We start from the raw sequence: 18,332 nt of genomic DNA, 5'->3' as shown, positions 1-18,332 counted from the left end.
CTCGAGACGCTGTTGATGTCAAGCGTAAGGAAAACATATGAAACCAAATTTAATGATAGCATGGGGTCTTACATTTCAAAGCCATGGCGTGCAGTCGGCAGGGTCCACGATAGCTTGGGCCACTGCCGTCTTTTACAGTACACATGTCTAACCACAGGGCGTTCTTGCATTTTGCACCCTCGTACGAAAACACAGATGCCGAAGTTCGGAGTTGGACCCGCACTTTCCTGCTTAACAACAAAACCACATTGCGGCTAAGCTACTCTGACACGTCATGGGTTATATAGACAACAGAACGCTTCGTTAAAAAAGCAATGCCATGTCAGACATGTTGCACGTGTCCATTGGGTCAACGAAACATATGCGACTTCGCTGAGTAAAAGGAAAAGCTAGAATTCTGCCGCCGCACATAATGTACGTTCTGTAGCTCCAACGGCACGGGGCCGCATGATGGCCAGTGGCATTTAAGCGCTCGGCTTTGGAAGCATTTATAAAAGCTCGTTCATGCGACGAGGATCAAAGTGCAAGGAAGTGATGTGCAAAGCATTTGCTCGTGGCAGTCAGACAGCTGCAACTTTGATTTGGTCACGCGGTAAGACGTTTTCTCGATTGTGTTTGCTTACACGGCTGCTCGTGGTTGTTCGTGGCTAGAGCACCTATAATATTGCGGAGGAAAATGCGAAATTTGCCAAATGCAGTTCAAGGAATCTACCAAGTTCTGCGGCAACACTCAAAAGATGTCTGATATACGCAACAGTTTTTTTGTATCACTTGCATCACATTGAAACTTAATTAAGGAACTGAGTATCAGCTGATGCTTGGTACTTTTTTTTTCTAAAAGAATGACCCCTTTCGGACACAATGTCACCGTAGCACCTGAATGATGTTTCTGTGGCAGCAGAACTGGTTGACATTTTTCAGGTATTTAAGGGCAATGAAGGGAAGTGTTTGCAGATGAATGTTATATTTATGCTCAAAATCTCACAGCATCAATATCCATGCCCGTATTTTTTTGTCTAGAAAGAAAGTCCTTGTTACTAGTGCCACAAAGTATGCATCAACAGTAACCTTGCAGATGGCTGTTATCCTTAATGTTGAAAGAACCAAGAACTCCACGACTCCAGCTTGGAGTTCATTTATGAACGGGCAGTTCGGCATCGGCGGCTGTGGCGTAACGAAAATTTCACGTGTGGTTCCATATAGTATAGCCTGAGGTTTCCGCTGGCCGAAAAATTAGGTGGGAATGCCGGAAACACTTCAAAACCACTTTGATCTGATCTTCACAGTTCATGAACTATAAGGCTGACTTTACGACGACTAGAGACTCTAAGTTTTTGTGATCACGTGATTAGGTATTATTCAATAAATCAGACCGGTATTATTTCAATAGATTTAATTCACATGGCTATGCACTCTGCATATCATGATGGTCAGGGGGGGGCGACGATGAAGTGATTCTAGCGTAGAACACTGCTGTCACTATCTGTAATTTTTCAAAGTTTTTCTGTGACTCTGTGGAAGACACCGTTCCAGTGACTGCGGCGATGGACGTGGATTCGCCTGGGCTTCCACCGCAACCATCGAAGTCGTCCGCAGCTACCACGAGAAAGCGTACAGGCCACCCGAGTGATGCCGACAGTGAGGACACGCTGATTTACTCTACGGCCAGCGACGAAAGCTCCGATGAAGGCGACTTCGTGCCTGTGACAAGGCGGCAGCGAAAAAGAAGACTAGTGATGCCGTCTCCAACAACAAGTAAGAATGTGACGACGACGCGAGAGCCCACGATATACACAATTCTGTTTGTGCCGGTCGATGCGACTCATAGTCTCAACCGGCTCAATCGTCAAGTCACGTCTAGGTTTCTTGATGAACTCGCCCAGGGAGAGATCGCGGACGTGCGGATCAATGGCCGCAAGAATATCCTCGCCGTAGACGTCACTCAACGAAGCACATTGGAAGTGCTGAGCAACGTCAAGATGATGGATAACATCAATGTTCGCTCATATATACCTGATGGCCGCGACTCTACGGCAGGCGTCATTTACGACGTCGACATTTCCATCAGCGAAAGTGACTTTGCTGCTCTCATCAAACCGGTGTCTGCAGAACTTACTATACTGCAAGCTCGTCGCCTTGGCGAATCACGCTGCGTGAAGATCGTGTTCAAGGGTGACAGCCTTCCATCGCAAGTCAAGGTCGGCCATTTTCGACACACAGTGCGACCCTTTGTACCGAAGCCCCCCCAATGCCGGAAATGTTATAGATTGGGACATGTCAGTGCTGTTTGTACAAACCTGGCTGTGTGCTCGCTATGCTCAGAATCACATAGCGCAGACGCTTGCCAGGCAGAACTTCGAAAATGTCGAAACGTTCATGGCCCTCACGAAGCATCGTCAAAAGATTGCCTAATCATGAAAAAGGAAATGCAAGTGTTGAGGCAAATGGTCCGGGATGGCTCAACTCACAGGGAGGCCGCTGCCCGAGTACGACGCCGGCGGTCTCGTCGCCGGAGGCCCCTGAGGAGACCCAGTGCTGAAGCAAGGATTGAACCTCACCAAACGACCGCCGGCATACCACCTCAAGCGTCCAGACACGCCGAAAACAAATCCTTCAAGCAAGAGAAGAGGATCGCCGGCTCGCCGGCTCGCCTGAAGCATGGCCAGCGCTGCCAACGATAGACCCACCGTTTGAGCCACCGCATCGCTCGTCTACAATCACTTCGGAACGAGAATGCGGTGATAGTCGCGACAAAGAAATCGTAGCCATGGTAAAGGCCCTTATGAATACCATTCGTATGCTCCTCACTAGCATTGACAGTCCGGCTGCAAAGAGTGCACTCCAGTTAGTGGATGCGCTGAAGCCGGTGCTATCAAGTCTGGAAAGGCACCATGGCTCCGCCTCTGCAAGCCTTTCGTAAAGAGGTCAAAGGAGCTTCAATATTTCAGTGGAATGCCCGAGGCCTCAGGCCCCGCATTTCTGATATCCGACAATTTGCGTTTAAAAACGACTTTCCAATTATTGTTATCTGTGAGCCAAGGCTACACAATGCAATACGACTATCCAGGTACGAAGCCTTCAAGTCCGCTACCTGCAACGAACAGAGTAAAGTCATTGTATATATCAGATGCGACCTTACCTATATCGAGCACCGTGTAGCACCTCACGATGACAACCGGTATGTCTGCTTGACAGTTAAACGTAGAGACCTCAATGTCACGCTTGTAGGCGCATATAAATCACCTTCAAACCGTTTTGAACCTGAAAGACTACGTGTGCTGTTACCAGCCACACCTAGACCATGGATCATCACCGGAGATTTCAACGCTCACCACCCACTATGGGGAAGTCATAAGACAGACAGTCGTGGAAGGCAAGTATTCTCCTTTGCTCTGGAGCAGCAGCTGCTTTGTGTAAACGACGGAAGCCCAACGTTTCTACGGGGATTGACATACAGCAGCTGCCTTGACTTGACAATTATGTCACGAAGCCTAAATGGAAAGGTCAAGTGGTTCGCAGACTATGAAACTTATGGAAGCAACCACATACCAACTTATTTGAAGATCAAGGGCCTGGAAAAATCGCCAAACTACGACACTTCGACTCGCATCGACTGGACAAAGTTCAGGTCTCTGACGGAAAAAAGGTGTCAAATAAAACGCCTCCTCTTGACACCCTCGAGGATATGATTAGAGGTGCTACTCAAGAAGCGACCTATCATATTCAACATACTACAGATTATTGTCAATATCAAGCGGAATTGGAACGGCTCAGAGCGATCCGTCGTCGCGCAGAAAGAAGATATGGGCGCACTAAGTCCATTCACGACTTAAGGGAGGCAAGGCGCCTACAGAAAAAAATTCAGCGGCGAATCATTTCACTTCAATCCTTTCGCTCGAAACATCTGTGCGAATCTTTGGATCCACACAAGCCTTTGACGCAGACATGGAGGATTGTCCGTGGCCTAGGAACATCGCCACATCAACATCGCCCCTTCGAGTGTCTTTCTCTCCACCAAGGACGCACCGAAATAAAAGTAGCAGAAGATTTCTGCATGAAAGTTGCCGGTCATGCGTCCGCATGCACCACGCGCCACCTAGAAAACGCTCCAGTTTCCAGAGATTCAAGAATGGACACCTTTTTCTCTCTAGAGGAACTACAAGCGGCCTTGACGGCATGCAAACGATCTTCATCGCCTGGTCCGGATGGGATCACGTACACGGCTCTTTGCAACCTCGGAGAAGCAGCTCGACGGGCCCTTCTATCCGTGTACAACGACTCGTGGAGCAGCGGATTTATCCCTCATTCATGGAAATCCAGCCGCCTCGTCCCTGTGCTCAAACCAGGTAAATCTCCTCTGCACTTGACCTCTTATCGCCCCATCGCGCTTACCAGCTGTTTCGGGAAAGTGAAGGAGAGGATGATTTTGACTCACCTAGAGTGGTACCTGGAGCACCATTAGGTATACCCTCATGCTGTGACGGGCTTTTGGCGTGGGCCGTCCGCAATTGAATGCGTTATAGACCTGGTCTCATCTGTTCAGCATCAAAAAAGACTGAAACGTTTATCGGCGGCGTTGTTCTTGGACGTGAAAGGTGCATACGATAACGTATCGCATGAAGCCATTCTGGATGTCATGGAAAATGTTGGATTAGGGGGTCGAGTTTACGAATGGATCCACAGCTATCTGAAAGGCAGAACTTTCTTTGTACAGACGGAGAATGGCACAACAACGCACCATTGCAACCGTCGAGGTGTGCCTCAAGGTGGTGTTCTTAGCCCCACACTTTTCAATCTAGCGCTACTCGGCCTGGTTGATGCACTTCCAGAATCTGTCCATCTATCAATATATGCAGATGACATCTGCATCTGGGCGTCAGGGGTAACACGCCTTCATTTGCGTGCCCGGCTTCAGAGAGCGGCTAAAATAGCGACAAAGTACCTGGAAGAACGGGGACTAGAGCTGTCATCAGAGAAATGCTCGCTTATAGCATTCACGCATAAGGCTATGAGCCCATATGTTATTAAAATCAACGGACACACGATCAACTACGTGAAGACCCACCGATTCCTCGTAGTCATAGTTGATCGCGACCTCTCCTGGAGCCATCACATCGCCCACATGAAAACTAAACTCACCATGATCATCCACGTACTGAGGTTTCATGCTGGAAAAACGTGGGGTGCATCGGTAAACTTATTAAGGTGACCTAAACAATGCCTGGAACAAGCGCTTACATCGGTACGAGCAATGCTCCAACTCTACACTGTTCTGTTCCTCAGTTATATGCGATACAGCTTACCCGTGCTTTGCGGGATCCGAAGAACAAACTTGCGCGTCCTCCAGTCGATCCAAGCCCAAGCCCTGAGAATATGCCTTGGTCTCCCGAGATGCGCGTCTACAGCAGCGACTGTCATCATTGCGTGTGATTACCCAGTCAACGCATACATCCGCGTAGACGATTTGAGAATGCACATAAGACATTTCGCTCGGCTTCCATCTCATCACCTCGCCTCACTTCGAACTTCCAGGCCCCACTCAGCGTTCAGCGCAACTGTAGCTCAGCATTGCGCAGTGCTTCCATTGCACTTCACGCATGCAGCACAGCAGCCGATACCGTTATGGTGCCTACACCCACTCAAAGTCCTTCTTACAATTCCTGGCATCCAAAATAAGAAAAAGTCGTCGCATCTAGCCCTGAAACAGGCCCCATTACTTTTCCTGCAAGAGAAGCACTACGGACGCTTTCACATTTACACGGATGGCTCGGTGTCTTCAGTAAGCTCTGCAGGGGCGGTGGTTATTCCCGCGAGGCACATCACAATTAAATTCATGACATCGCATTTGACGTCGTCGACAGCTGCAGAACTTGAAGCCATTCGAGCAGCTCTGGAGTTTATAGTGAAAGAACCTTCGGGAATCGGGTCGATCTTCTCGGACTCGAAGGCATCTCTTCAATGTCTTATATCACCCTTTCGCCATAGACCTGATGAACAGTTAGTAGCTGAAATAAGGCTTCTTCATCACCAAGCAACCGGAAAACAGCACAGCATAGTGTATCAGTGCCTACCAGGTCATTGCGGTATATATGGCAATGACCGCGCAGATGAGGCTGCTAGATCTGCACATGATGGTACCCAATACACAGCCATCCCGTTCTCAAGAACCGACGCAGCTACAAGACTTCGTTCGCTTGCACGTGACCTCACACTGGTAGAGTGGAACTCAACAGACTTCACAAACGCGCGCCTGCATAACTTGGATCCCGATCTGCAGCTTCGTCTTCCCCCAAAGATATCTCGAGCTGAGGAGACTCTTCTATGCCGCCTGTGGCTTGGAGTTGCCTTCACGAACGCATACTCTTATCTCATTGGGATGGCCAGCTCTCCTATATGCACTTACTTCAGTTGCGAAGAAACCATCACGCACCTTCTGTGTGAGTGCACCCATTTCAACGTGCAAAGACAAGAACTCACTGCAGCTCTGGATAGACTAGACAATCGGCCTTTGTCGGAACAAAGGATTCTGGGTCATTGGCCGAGCCCATCCTCAGCCCAGAAGGCTTTGAAAGCTTTGCTGTGCTTTTTGCGGACAACTGGCCTCAGAGACAGACTTTAGTGTCTTATACTCTTTGATGTTGCATTTCCTCTGTCGCATTTTTTTTGTAATTTCTCCCTCTCTTCGCAACATTTCTTTTTAACATCTTTCATTTCCCTCACCCCTTTCCCCAGCACAGGGTAGCCAGCCGGTCCAAGAACTGGCTAACCTCCCTGTCTTTGCGCTTAAACTTTCTTCCTCCTCCTTCCTTGATGGTCACCTATATACATGTGTCAGCAAACGGCTTATGCACTTGTGCGTGCTTGTTTTGTCCCTTGTTTTGCGATGAAATGATACAGATCGAAAACTAGAGGAGTTAGCTATTTTCCTCACATAACATAACGCTGTACGTGGTTGCTTTATTTACAGATACTGCTGTCTCGATACACAAGACATAGCAGGAGTGGGTACATTAGGAGAAGGAACGAACATACATCAAGCAATACCAAAGAAACATACAAAGAATTTAAAACATATTACAAAATATGGTTAGGCAGTTCTTTCAAAAACAGTTCAATTGGTTTTTCGCGTAGGGAACCATCTAGGTTGTTCCAAAGATGCTTTCATGTTGAATACACCGCGATTGCGGTGAAAATGTGACTGCTTTGTGTACAACGGAAGCAATCGAAGACGGAGTGGGCGCTTTCATTAGTACTGTCATTACTAAAAATGTCGCAGTGGCGCAACGTTCTTTGGTAGTCGGTAGGCACACTTCGGCGTCACATTTCCGTGCGAGCAATCCCACTTCTGTGTACAGGTGCTTATTAGTCCTCTGGTCAAACGGTGACCGTAGCTATTGGAGAGCTTATTTATAATCACAACACAGAGAACACGACAGTGCCATCTGATTCAGGATTCACAACACACAACCAACACACGCGACGTTTGGAGTCATTGGTGATGTAATATATCAGGCTTTGAATTGAGCACTTATAGACTACGTGGGGTGTACCATTGCGAAAGCTGGAACTTCGGAGCAATCAAACCTGCCTCTGTAAACAAGGTCTCATTGTTGTGCAGTTCGAGCAGGTATCGAGAGGTGGTTTGCTTGACGGCAACACATGACTTCGCACTTTCTTTGTGATGCCACGAACGATGCAGAAGGTTTGTTGTGTGCGCAGGCATCTTAATGGTAGAGGTGGTCTCGAACGCAAACGTGGAAATCCACACTGACATTCCAAATTTGGCATTGCTACTCCTGTTAAGTTCTAAGCATGATATATCAGCTCGAAATAACGCGATCGATTTCAGCCAAAATTACAGCTGTGTATTTTAAGGCCTTAGGTATTTCGTTAAGCGACCGCTTACACGAAGCAAAGAAGACGAATGAAGTGGTACAAAAAACATGTGATCTACATCGCTGATGACATCATGTTACTATGCCACGTCAGGAGGAGGTCAAAGGTCGATGGAGTTTAAGACGTAATTGTCATGTCGTGTGATGACGTACGTGGCATCGCCGCTTCTTCAAATGCGGAAGCAGCGCAACACCAAGTAAGGTGGAGAAAAGTTTAGGTAGAGGTAACGATGCAATGCCATGCAAATTTATGCGAGTGTCTTACAGTTTAAACGGTGATGTCTTGCAAGATCTGGTTGTGTAACTTAGTGTATCAGCAAGTGTGCAGTAAGCTTTTGCCTCATGCGTTACTGAGAGTATTATGCCGACAAACTTTCCTTATTCCACTGGTATAAGGAAAGTAGAATGTAGAATGTAGTAGAATGTAGCACGTGGTGATGCGGTGATCATGAACAATGGGTATTGTTTTTGTCTCAGGCGACATACTTTAAAAGTTCTTAGCATGTCAATGGCACAGCAGATAAATGTCAGTTAGTGACATTGTTACCTGCTTGTGACAGGTTCAACGCACATGCATAAGAAGTTTTGACTGGTGTCGCTTAGCCACTGACCAGCGAAGTAACTGGCCTTAGGCCATGGGAAAAGCTTTTTCTTAGAAAAGTATATGCCAATTTACGATATTCATGTCCTCCATTTGCTTGATTCCAGTTGTCTTTTTATAATAGAGGGCAATTATATAACACTCTTCTAATATGGTGGATACGTCTCGGTGAACTTCTGTCAGTCAGCGATTGTCACTTCAATTCATATACGCTTGAATGATAACAATGGGTTTGAGAACAGAATATTCTACGTGCTACCGAAAAAAAAATCTTAACCGAACCTATATCAAATTATGAGAAAGAATGGGGTTGTTTGGATCGATGTTTCTGTTTTTCTAATGTGGTTTTCAAAGAACCACGTTATTTTGTAGAACCCTTCAGTATTGTGATACATTTTGTATAAATGTAAACTGTGTAAACAACCAAGAGTAAAAAACAAGTGAGAACTGCTGCAAATTTCTTGTTCTTTTTCTAACCAAAACTGCTTTCAGCACTCTTCCTAAGTTTACTGCTCGTATGTGTCAGCGGTGACCATCTAGAGGATCACAGTGAAGAATATTTTCATCTACCAACGTTAAGTGACGCAGAACCTGTGCCAGGAGGCCCCAAAGCCACTGCAAGGTCGTGCCAAGTATCATCTATTGAAACTGAAAAAAATGTAAGATTTGAAGGATCTTGCTATCATGAACAGTTTACCGGCATACACTCTGGTTGATACCCTACTAATAACGTGCTTCCATAACAAGTATTATTCTTTGCAGTGTTGGGCAAGGTCCAAGAGCGCTTCCTAGATATATCATTGCTCTGTTTTGTATAAGCCAAGCACAAATGGCAGAGCGAGCACGACTGGCATTAAACTTATCTGTATCAAAAGATCTATCTGTGAAAATGAAGCACTCCAACAAATAAGTATGAGATATTTACTACATGAAATTTAGCTATCAGAAATAAAATCAGGGTACATGGAATGACAGCAAAAGATAGCATAATAATGCATCAGTCTTTAAGGATATCAAACTTATTAAGGTGACCTAAACAATGCCTGGAACAAGCGCTTACATAAGAGCATGTACAATACGTTCGGGTTGGTTGCTTTGCCTCGACAAAAAGGGTTTAAAAAATTACACTTGTATTCTCAAAGACACAGTATACAAATACGGACTCAAGAAAGAGTTGAAGACACCACAAAGTTCTTTGTCAGCATTTGGGGTGTCTTTACTTCATTTTACTTCAAAAGTATTTTATGCAGTTGTCCAGCTAGACTTCATGGACGCATTTCCGCCATAAAAATGATGTCAAAAGATACACACGAATAAGAAGCAAAAAAAAAAAACCACTGCCATATCCACAAAGTAAATGATGTTAAAAGACTATGGTTTGGGGATGATCGGGTCAATCGCGAATTCTCTGTACATACTCGTCTTCCATCATATAAAGACGCGACGGGTTCGCTTAACGTTCCTTCTGTCTTCGCGTGGCTTCAAGTTGCTTTGTCACGAAACAGCAATCGGCAAAGGTTGCGCTTCAACACCTTTACCTTTTCAAATCACCATTTAAAAGCAGCTCCCAAAGTTCAATAGGTTCGTTTTTTCCTTTAAAAAATCACAGCATATCTACGGGGTGAATGATGAAAAGTGGGCAAAGCTCCGGAGAGGATCATCGGTAAAACCGGGAATCTTCCGTGTGTAATTCGCCTAGTCGATCATAGTGTAAAGACATCATGAGAAACACTGTATGTGTATGTTTAGAAAGCAACTTTTATTTGTTATCATAGACGATGGATGCCTTGCGATGTCCCTTAATTATGATGGCTTTATGATCCGTAAAATGAAGGGTGAGCGGTTCCTGTAAATGTTTCAGTGGAAAATTTGTCAATACTAGGTCAATGCATGTTCCTCAGATCGTGGTTGGTTTCATATTGTCATAATATATACACCCATGCGTCCCTCCATGCGTCCGCCCATAAGTCTGCCCGTTCGTTCGTGCGTCCAGCCGTCCGTACCTCCGCGCGTCCGTCCATCCGTCTCTCAGTCTGCTAGTCTGTCTGTCTGTCCTTCCGTCCGTGCGTCAATCTGGTGAACATCCAAGTACCACCATTTCCCATTTCGCATCCCCTGTGACACACTAGAGTGGGTATGTGCCACCAGTGGCGACGTAAATCACCAACAACGAACCCCATAAGATGTAGAGACCCACGCCCTACGAGCTTCGCCCCTTAATAGAAACCGAAACACACCAATAAACAAAGCCACAAGTGCGATTCGCAACCCGCCAGCACGAAGACTAGGCAAATGCATGTCATAACCATAACTACCATGGTCGCAGATAAATCGCAGCACCAGAGTACCCTCTAGCTAACTTTAACATACGTCGGCGTTGCGAGGCGAAAGAAGGAGAGCGTTGGAAAGGTAGAAAGAAGGAGAGCGTTGGAAAGGTAAGTGAGAGAGAGGGTAGAGACGCGCATGCGCAATGGGGGTGTCAACGCCACCGGGAGGGATGCCTAAAGGAGAGAGAGGGGGAGTAAGCGCCAGCAGGTGGTAGAAGAGAGTTTGAGAGAGTAACGCGCAGCTGTTGGAGAGAGGTAAGGAGGCGAGTTGCGCATGCGTTGTGTGAGTGTGGAAGCCACCGACGCCGCCGGACATAGGTCCGGTAAGAGAAGCTTTACATTCAAAACCTAATTATTATACTTATTAGGATCAATGTGTGGCTCTGCACAGCTTTTCTTTAAAAAGACATGTTAGAAGCCATCTCCATATCTCGAATCGTGTTGGCTTTTAATGAATATAATGTGCATGACTGTTTTCTAAATGATTACGCGGATAGCAAACGAAGAAATGGGCATCCGCGCAAAACTGGCACGAGTTCATGAACTTGAAAGGAAAACGAGGTCAGTAAAGCAGGCAATAGATGGTGAAAGCATCTTTTTACAGGACAGGGAATTCAGCTTCGAACCTCTGCGATTGTGGTTGGGCTTTCACTACCAGATGGACTAACTGGGAACCATGTATTATTGACAAGGTAACGATGGAATATTTGATTGCTGTAAATGCTTAGTCAGATACTGTAGTGAATAAAACCCCGTGGAATAAACCTTGTACAGAACGTTTTTGCTTGCTTGTACCATACTGCACGTTATACAGAAATCGCCACAGGTCAACAATATAAGTAGAGGATTGGAGAAAAGGTGGTAGCTATGCATCACAATACAATTACGACCTCATTAAATAGGTTGTCATGAAATATGAACCAATTTTGAGGGAGGCCTTTTGATGAACTGCGGAGGGAGAGGGGCCTTTGTCAGGCTGTTCGCCCTTAGACTTGAGTGAGCTCTGTATTGTGCTAACTGTAGATAAAGTAGTAAAAGTAGTATAAGTATTGCTGTTACTATAACCATAACATGACTTCTCTTTGACTACGAAGGTGCTCGTGGCGACGACGTGCTCCTGCTCAGTCAGCGGCAATCAAGGCGCTAATTACTACTCTGACGACTCCTACGAGAGCGAAGAAGCACTAGAGATATTGGCCAGGAGTGCCGAGGCAACGAGTGAAACCGAATTGGACGCATTTGATATGTCTACCAACAGTGACAACGAAAGCTTCGTCCAGGCGACAGATTCCCCTGTCCCGACGACAACTGTCACACCAGGGGGAATTCTCGCGCAGAACGGCAGCGTCGCGGATGGAACACCATGCCTGGTTAGAAAGCGGCAGATTATCTTTTCAAAATATCTCACTTGGTGCTCATCATTTGAGCTCACAAACGTTACAGTGTCATTGTTCTTGCACCTTTAGTGGATGCGATATCTTGAAAATTCGAATGCTAAGGAAGCTTGTTAAGTCTAGTTAAGGCTAGACAAAGCAATAACCTGGAAAGAAACAAATAAGCAAGGTTTTCGCCGATTTTATGCACAGTGTGTTAGACGGAATTCAGAAAGGATCACGTGTATGGGAACGACGTAGTACCGCATGGTGTTATGAGAACAATGACATGAAAGTTAGTCGGAACTTTACTGTACCTCTAGATTAAGTCGTGCATTACGCTTTATTGTCCTGCCTGATGGGACGCATTGCACAATGAGAGGGTGTTTTGCTACTTGCGCTAACTGCAGTGCTGGGAACTAAGCGACGACGCTTTCTATTGTTGTGCTAAGCTCATGAACCGAGCACATGTGATGATGAGCACATGTCCAGAGACCTGCAACGGTGAACAATCGGGGCACAAATGAGTCTCCTTTCATGCTCTTATAAAGCCCGAAGAAAACATTTTGCGATGCCTTGTGGTGTTATTGACAATGGCATTTTTAGTATTCAGTGTAGAGCTAATCTCGCGTGATCGGAGGAGTATGATGTCTGATACATTTGTTGTGTCGGTCTGCACACTGTGTATCACTAGGCTTATGTTCTTTTCCGAAGTGGCAGTCCTGAGTGATCCACAATGCGATGTTTTGCTTTTGCGTCCAATTTTCTCAGCTATGGCAGACATTGCCTTTCTGGCGCAAGTAAATAATTAGGAAAGTTTGGAAATGAGATGTGACACCACACTCCTACAAACTTGCTCATGGTTCAGTTCAGGTAGACTAACTCAGGCTGACGCACAAGTCCTAGTCCGAAAGGACACTTCAAGAAAGAGTTTTGGTAAATACAAGTCCAGGTGCTAGAGCACACTCTTTGGAGATTAAAACTGATGGAGACAGATTGAGTGAGGCTTTGGTGAGACAGAGCCTGAATGAGCCCGGCTAAAGCAGACTTTTGGTTAATATGTGCCCGAGCAGGCCCAACTATTAAAAGTAAAATAAACCTACACAAAGCAACATCGCTTGCGAGTAAGTCTGACAGGGTATATGTGTGCAACCTTGGTGTAGCCAGAATATTCTGCCAGGTTTTCTGTCATGTGTTTTTCAAATTTATCCGTCTGCGGGTGTTTTTATTCGATGAAGAGATCGTTCCAGCTGTGGCTGCTTTCAAGTGGCCAAGACAAAACTTGACCTTTTTCACTGCATTGTAATATCGTGCTTGAACTGACATTTTGTGAAGTAGGGCTTCGCGATAGAATTAAGTGACTGCTGGTATTTTATCTTGTGGCTGTGTCCTAATAAATATTTCTGTTTAGTGGGCACACAAAAACCTAAATAAAGCATGAATAACATCAGTAGTGACCAGAATTTTATGCTGTCCTCACCTAAAACAGTCCTATATTAGAAGCAACACAGAAGATGGAGGCAGCATCGCCGTTGGCGCTTGTCGTAATCGAGAATGTGATAGACGTAACCTCACTATCTACAAGTTACCCCGACCTGGTGAGTAAACTGGGAAGTCTTTATTTTTACTGGCCTCGTTCCGCAGTACATTTCTTTTGTACTTGCAATATGCACGCTATTGCAACATACAAGACGTATACATGTAGTATATGTGCATTGCAACTTAGATGCAACATACTAATGTGTGACGCTATATGTAGGGCTACAACTATTGGTGTGTTTAATCAGGTGGCTTTGTCAAAAACGTATGACAATCTTCTCATCAAATATTATTTGTTTGGGTTTAACGTCGTGAAACCGCGGCATGATTATCAGGGACGCCATAGTTGAGGGCACCGGGACACCTCACCAGCTTGTGTTCTTTAACGTGAACACAAAATTAGGTGCACGGACCTATATAAGTTCCGCCTTGATTGAAAATGCAGCCTCCTCCTTTAAGCTTCGATTCCACAACCATCGGATCGGTAGTAAAGCACAAGTAGACTACCATGGCGGGGCATGACAATATTTTCTTTAAAACAAGCTTGTCACATTGTAAGGCATTTTATATTGCCTCAGCAGCTGTATTTGTTTGCAAGTACGGGTATGAAGTACATCCTTGAGTGGCTTTCCCTTCGCCTCCCATCACGCGGGATGCGATAAGTTAAAAATTCGACCAATCCCACGTACCATGGGGGTCGCTTTTATGCAAAGAATGTTGAGTGAACGTGACTGTAGTTTAACTTATTATTAAGCGAAACGTTGCAAAATGACGCTCAAGACACATACGAATGTTGTACGCACAAACTTATTTTGAAGAGTCGTAGATGTTTTGTATAATCACTTGTTTATAGTTTCACAATGATGTCAAAAGCAACATGTGTATTACCAACTTGTAGCACAATTAAATGTTAAGCCGATATGTAGCACTTGTTCTTGCACGGATAGTAGTCTTGGATAGTGCTACGTAGACCAACTTCAGTGGTTGGCACTTAAAGGGACAATACAAGCAAAAATATTGAAAAAAAGCATTGTTTGCGTTATTTGAAATCTGCACCATTTCCTGAACCTGAATCAGTAGATTGTATTAGTACATCAGTACATTGTCTTAGTACTTAGCGGCTTGCTCTGCCCACCCCCTTCTTACGTAGCAAGCGAATCCTCGCAGTTTAAGCACCATAATCATGTGGAGAGGTTACAATTTGAAAGCTGATGTGCTTTTGGCACATTCAGAAAAAAATGGGTCCAGAACTGTGAAAACGAAACAAAGCAGAGGCATCAAGTTTTCTGTTGGGAAATCTGTATCTGGTCGGGGACGTCTTAATAGTGTCGTCATCGGCAAGCACCAAAACTATTATCGTTAGGCCAATAAAGGAAATAGTGCTAGCTTGAAGGATATGCGAAAAAATGGCCCGTACACTTATTTTCACATGGCATCCAAGGATACCAATCAATCTCACGGCCTTTGCTCGAATGGCGCTGCAACTTGGTGCAAATTCAACAAAACCATGTTGAATAGTGAACCATTCGCTAATAAAGAACACCTAGCATTTCTTATTAACATTGTTAAGCAGAAAGACTCGGGACAAGCTGATTTGGAACCACTTGTTAAATGTCTCCTTAGGTAAACTCAAAACCATAACGAGTCGTTGGATTGTCGTGTGGGAGAGCTCTCTTAAAAACTTTTTTCAGGGGCACCAAAAGCTGTATATATGCGCTATTGACGCTGTCTTCACTTTTAATGATGGCAATATAGACCTTATAAATGTGCTGAACAATTTTTTAATTTTGCCAGGGCAGTTTACAGTGCCGGGTATACGCAATCTTGAACTGCGTCTACAGTGCTGTGCTGTCACGGCTCCATAGCAGGAGACTAATCAGAATCGCCAGGCAACAAGTTTCGACAAAAAATGGTAGTTGTGATGAGCATCTAGCTGGTGCCTATTGAAGAGGTTTATCAACTCGCTGTTATCTTGTTGTACTTTCAAATAATGCAGATTTTCAACCTAAAATGTGATTACCCATCACATTCTTTTTTTGTACTTATGTACCTTTTTCTCAGCCACCGCAGTATCAAGAATCATAGATTTCTGCCAGTATTTATATAACGTAATGGGAGATATGCTGAAGCAGAAATATTGTTGTGCGAAGTGCTTTTCTGCAACTTGACATCCAATAACAATTAGTGGTGATCAGGTATCTGAAGTGAAAAAATACAAAGCATGAATATTCAAAATTTTAGTGATAAATCTGCTTGGCTTAGAAGAGGAACGGCTCATGATCATCATTATAGCAAAATTATTAGTGTAGCTTTTATGGTTATGAAGAAACATGTGCATGAATTTTGCATAAAAAAGATTTCAGGTGTAGGGCCTACCCTGTTCCCTAACTACAATTGTCGTTGGGTTAACATGAGGTCTGTTTCACAGGAGTACATATATAATTTGTATAAAATAAATAGCCATCACTGCAAACACTATTGACGTTTGAACTTCATTACACCTCCATAAGGTCTTTTTTCCAAAGCAGTTCCGAAACCTGGCATTGCTCTGTGGTACGATACTTTATTGCACGGGGACTGCTTTGGTTAAATTTCCACGGGCAACGTGATATTTCGTTTTTGCATTGATCCGGTCAACGGGGCCGATTTGGGCCTTTCCTAACGATTTGGCATTTAAACGTCGGTTCTTGCCGATGCTTGGTGTATATAGACTGTAAATCACATGTGACACATACTAGCATACTGCGGGTGGTGGGGTTCTGGTACGTGCCACATGTTTGGAGGAAAGGGTTAACTCCGTACGGGACGTGATTTTTATATTATTTGCACCGTGACCAGCCAGACATATTCGTCAAATCTCCTTACCCTCCTACACTAATTTTAGCGTGTAGCCTGCACCACGTTAAGTAGGTGATCACGAGAACACCCAGACGTACGAGGCTAGATTATATATATATATATATATATATATATATATATATATATATATATATATATATATATATATATATATATATATATATATATATATATATATATATATATATATATATATATATATATATATATATATATACATTGTACCGAAGCATAGTGGCGCCAGCTCTGTGCCAGCGTGAAAGAAGACGTTGACGTCCGTGTGTGGCTCGTGCTTGCCGGGTTCCTGCCTGTACCAGCTTGTTGCGGCTAACGTTTCTGGAATAATAACCTGTGTTTTTACGCAACCTTGCTCGTTGCATTTGGTGGAAAAGTGCTGGGTAACGTCCTGGAGCTCCGCAGCCGTAAGCTACCATCTCAGTCCGCGATGACCGAGCGCGTCGATCCCCCACAAGGTTCTTCCACGCTGCCACCTGTCATGTGTTCTGGTGTACTTCGTCTGCGTGACCCACCAGTATACAACGGCACTGAAGATCAAGATGTCGAGGACTGGCTGGCAGAGTACGAGCATGCCAGCGCGATTAACAAGTGGGATGACCCTGCGAAGCTGATTCACGTCATCTTCTACTTGACGGATTTGGCCAACCTATGGTTCACCAACCACCAAGCCGACATCCCCACCTGGTCGGTTTTCAAAGAGGCCGTCACCTCGTTTTTCGGTCGTCCAGCCATGCGTAAGCTTCGTGCTGAACTGGGACTGCGGGGACGATTTCAGCGAAATGGTGAGAGCTTCACGAGCTACATTGAGGATGTGATCAGCCTCTGTAGGCGAGTTGATACCAGGATGACGGAGGCTGACAGAATAAAGAACATAATGAAAGGCATTGATGACGACGCTTTTCATATGCTTGTGGCCAAAGACCCACAGACCATCACGGCCGTGATTCAGTTATGTCAAAGTTTCGATGAGCTGCGCAAGCAACGAGTTTCTACACGTCGCGCTAATACACAGACAGCTGATATTTCGGCCTTGGAGTGCAAAAGCAGTGGCTCTGACTACAGCGTGTTAATGCCTCAAATTCAACAGTACATCCGGGAGGAAGTTGCTCGACAGCTCTCTCTTGTCGCCACCATCAACGAGACCCCCACAACACTGGACCACTCACTTCGCCGTGTTATTCAGACGCAAGTTGCCGAGGCTCTCCCTTCGCCCACATCCCCAATATCAGTGGCTGCACCGCTGACTTATGCAGAAGCCGTCCGCCGACCTCCTGCCCAACCGCCGCTCCCTTCAAACAGTCCAGCCACCAACTACTACAGGTCACCAGTTTCAGTTTATCCGGTAAATCGGCCCATTCCACCACCTCGAGCACATGTAAACTCTTGGCGTACTCCGGATAACCGGCCCGTCTGCTACAACTGTGGTATTCCAGGACATGTCGCGCGCTACTGTCGTCGCCGTGGATTCTATTTTAATGATGTGCAGCATTCCGGCAACATACCTCGGCCATCAGAATCGCATGTGACACCTGATTCACATGACCCCCGCTCACGTCGACCAGACTTCAGCCGACGTCGATCTCCTTCACCCCGTCTTCGGTCTCCTTCCCCCATGCTTCGCCGTTCCAACCACGACCAGGAGGAAAACTAACAGTCGCAGTTCCTGAGGCAAGAGCTGCGCCACCGACGAAATTTCCAAGGCCTCATCTATCGCCCCCTA

General features: G+C 45.3%; 1 protein-coding gene across 3 annotated transcripts in view; it reads left to right on the top strand.

Moving 5' to 3' along the window:
• The first annotated feature begins 496 nt into the window (after positions 1-496).
• The window catches only part of LOC119160005 (uncharacterized), a 69,506-nt gene continuing 51,670 nt past the window's right edge, over positions 497-18,332 (top strand). For 2 of the 3 annotated variants that reach the window (XM_075889848.1, XM_075889847.1), the window contains exons 1-4: positions 497-592; positions 8,989-9,155; positions 11,918-12,193; positions 13,686-13,794. In XM_075889848.1, coding sequence (XP_075745963.1) covers positions 505-592; positions 8,989-9,155; positions 11,918-12,193; positions 13,686-13,794 — 640 coding nt within the window. In that variant the 5' untranslated portion in view covers positions 497-504. The remainder of the gene's footprint in view (positions 593-8,988; positions 9,156-11,917; positions 12,194-13,685; positions 13,795-18,332) is intronic. The other variant, XM_075889849.1, reaches the window with a different exon arrangement.

Source organism: Rhipicephalus microplus, chromosome 3, assembly GCF_043290135.1.
Source record: "Rhipicephalus microplus isolate Deutch F79 chromosome 3, USDA_Rmic, whole genome shotgun sequence".
Taxonomy (NCBI): Eukaryota; Metazoa; Arthropoda; class Arachnida; order Ixodida; family Ixodidae; genus Rhipicephalus; species Rhipicephalus microplus.
This window is presented reverse-complemented; position numbering and strand designations above follow the sequence as displayed.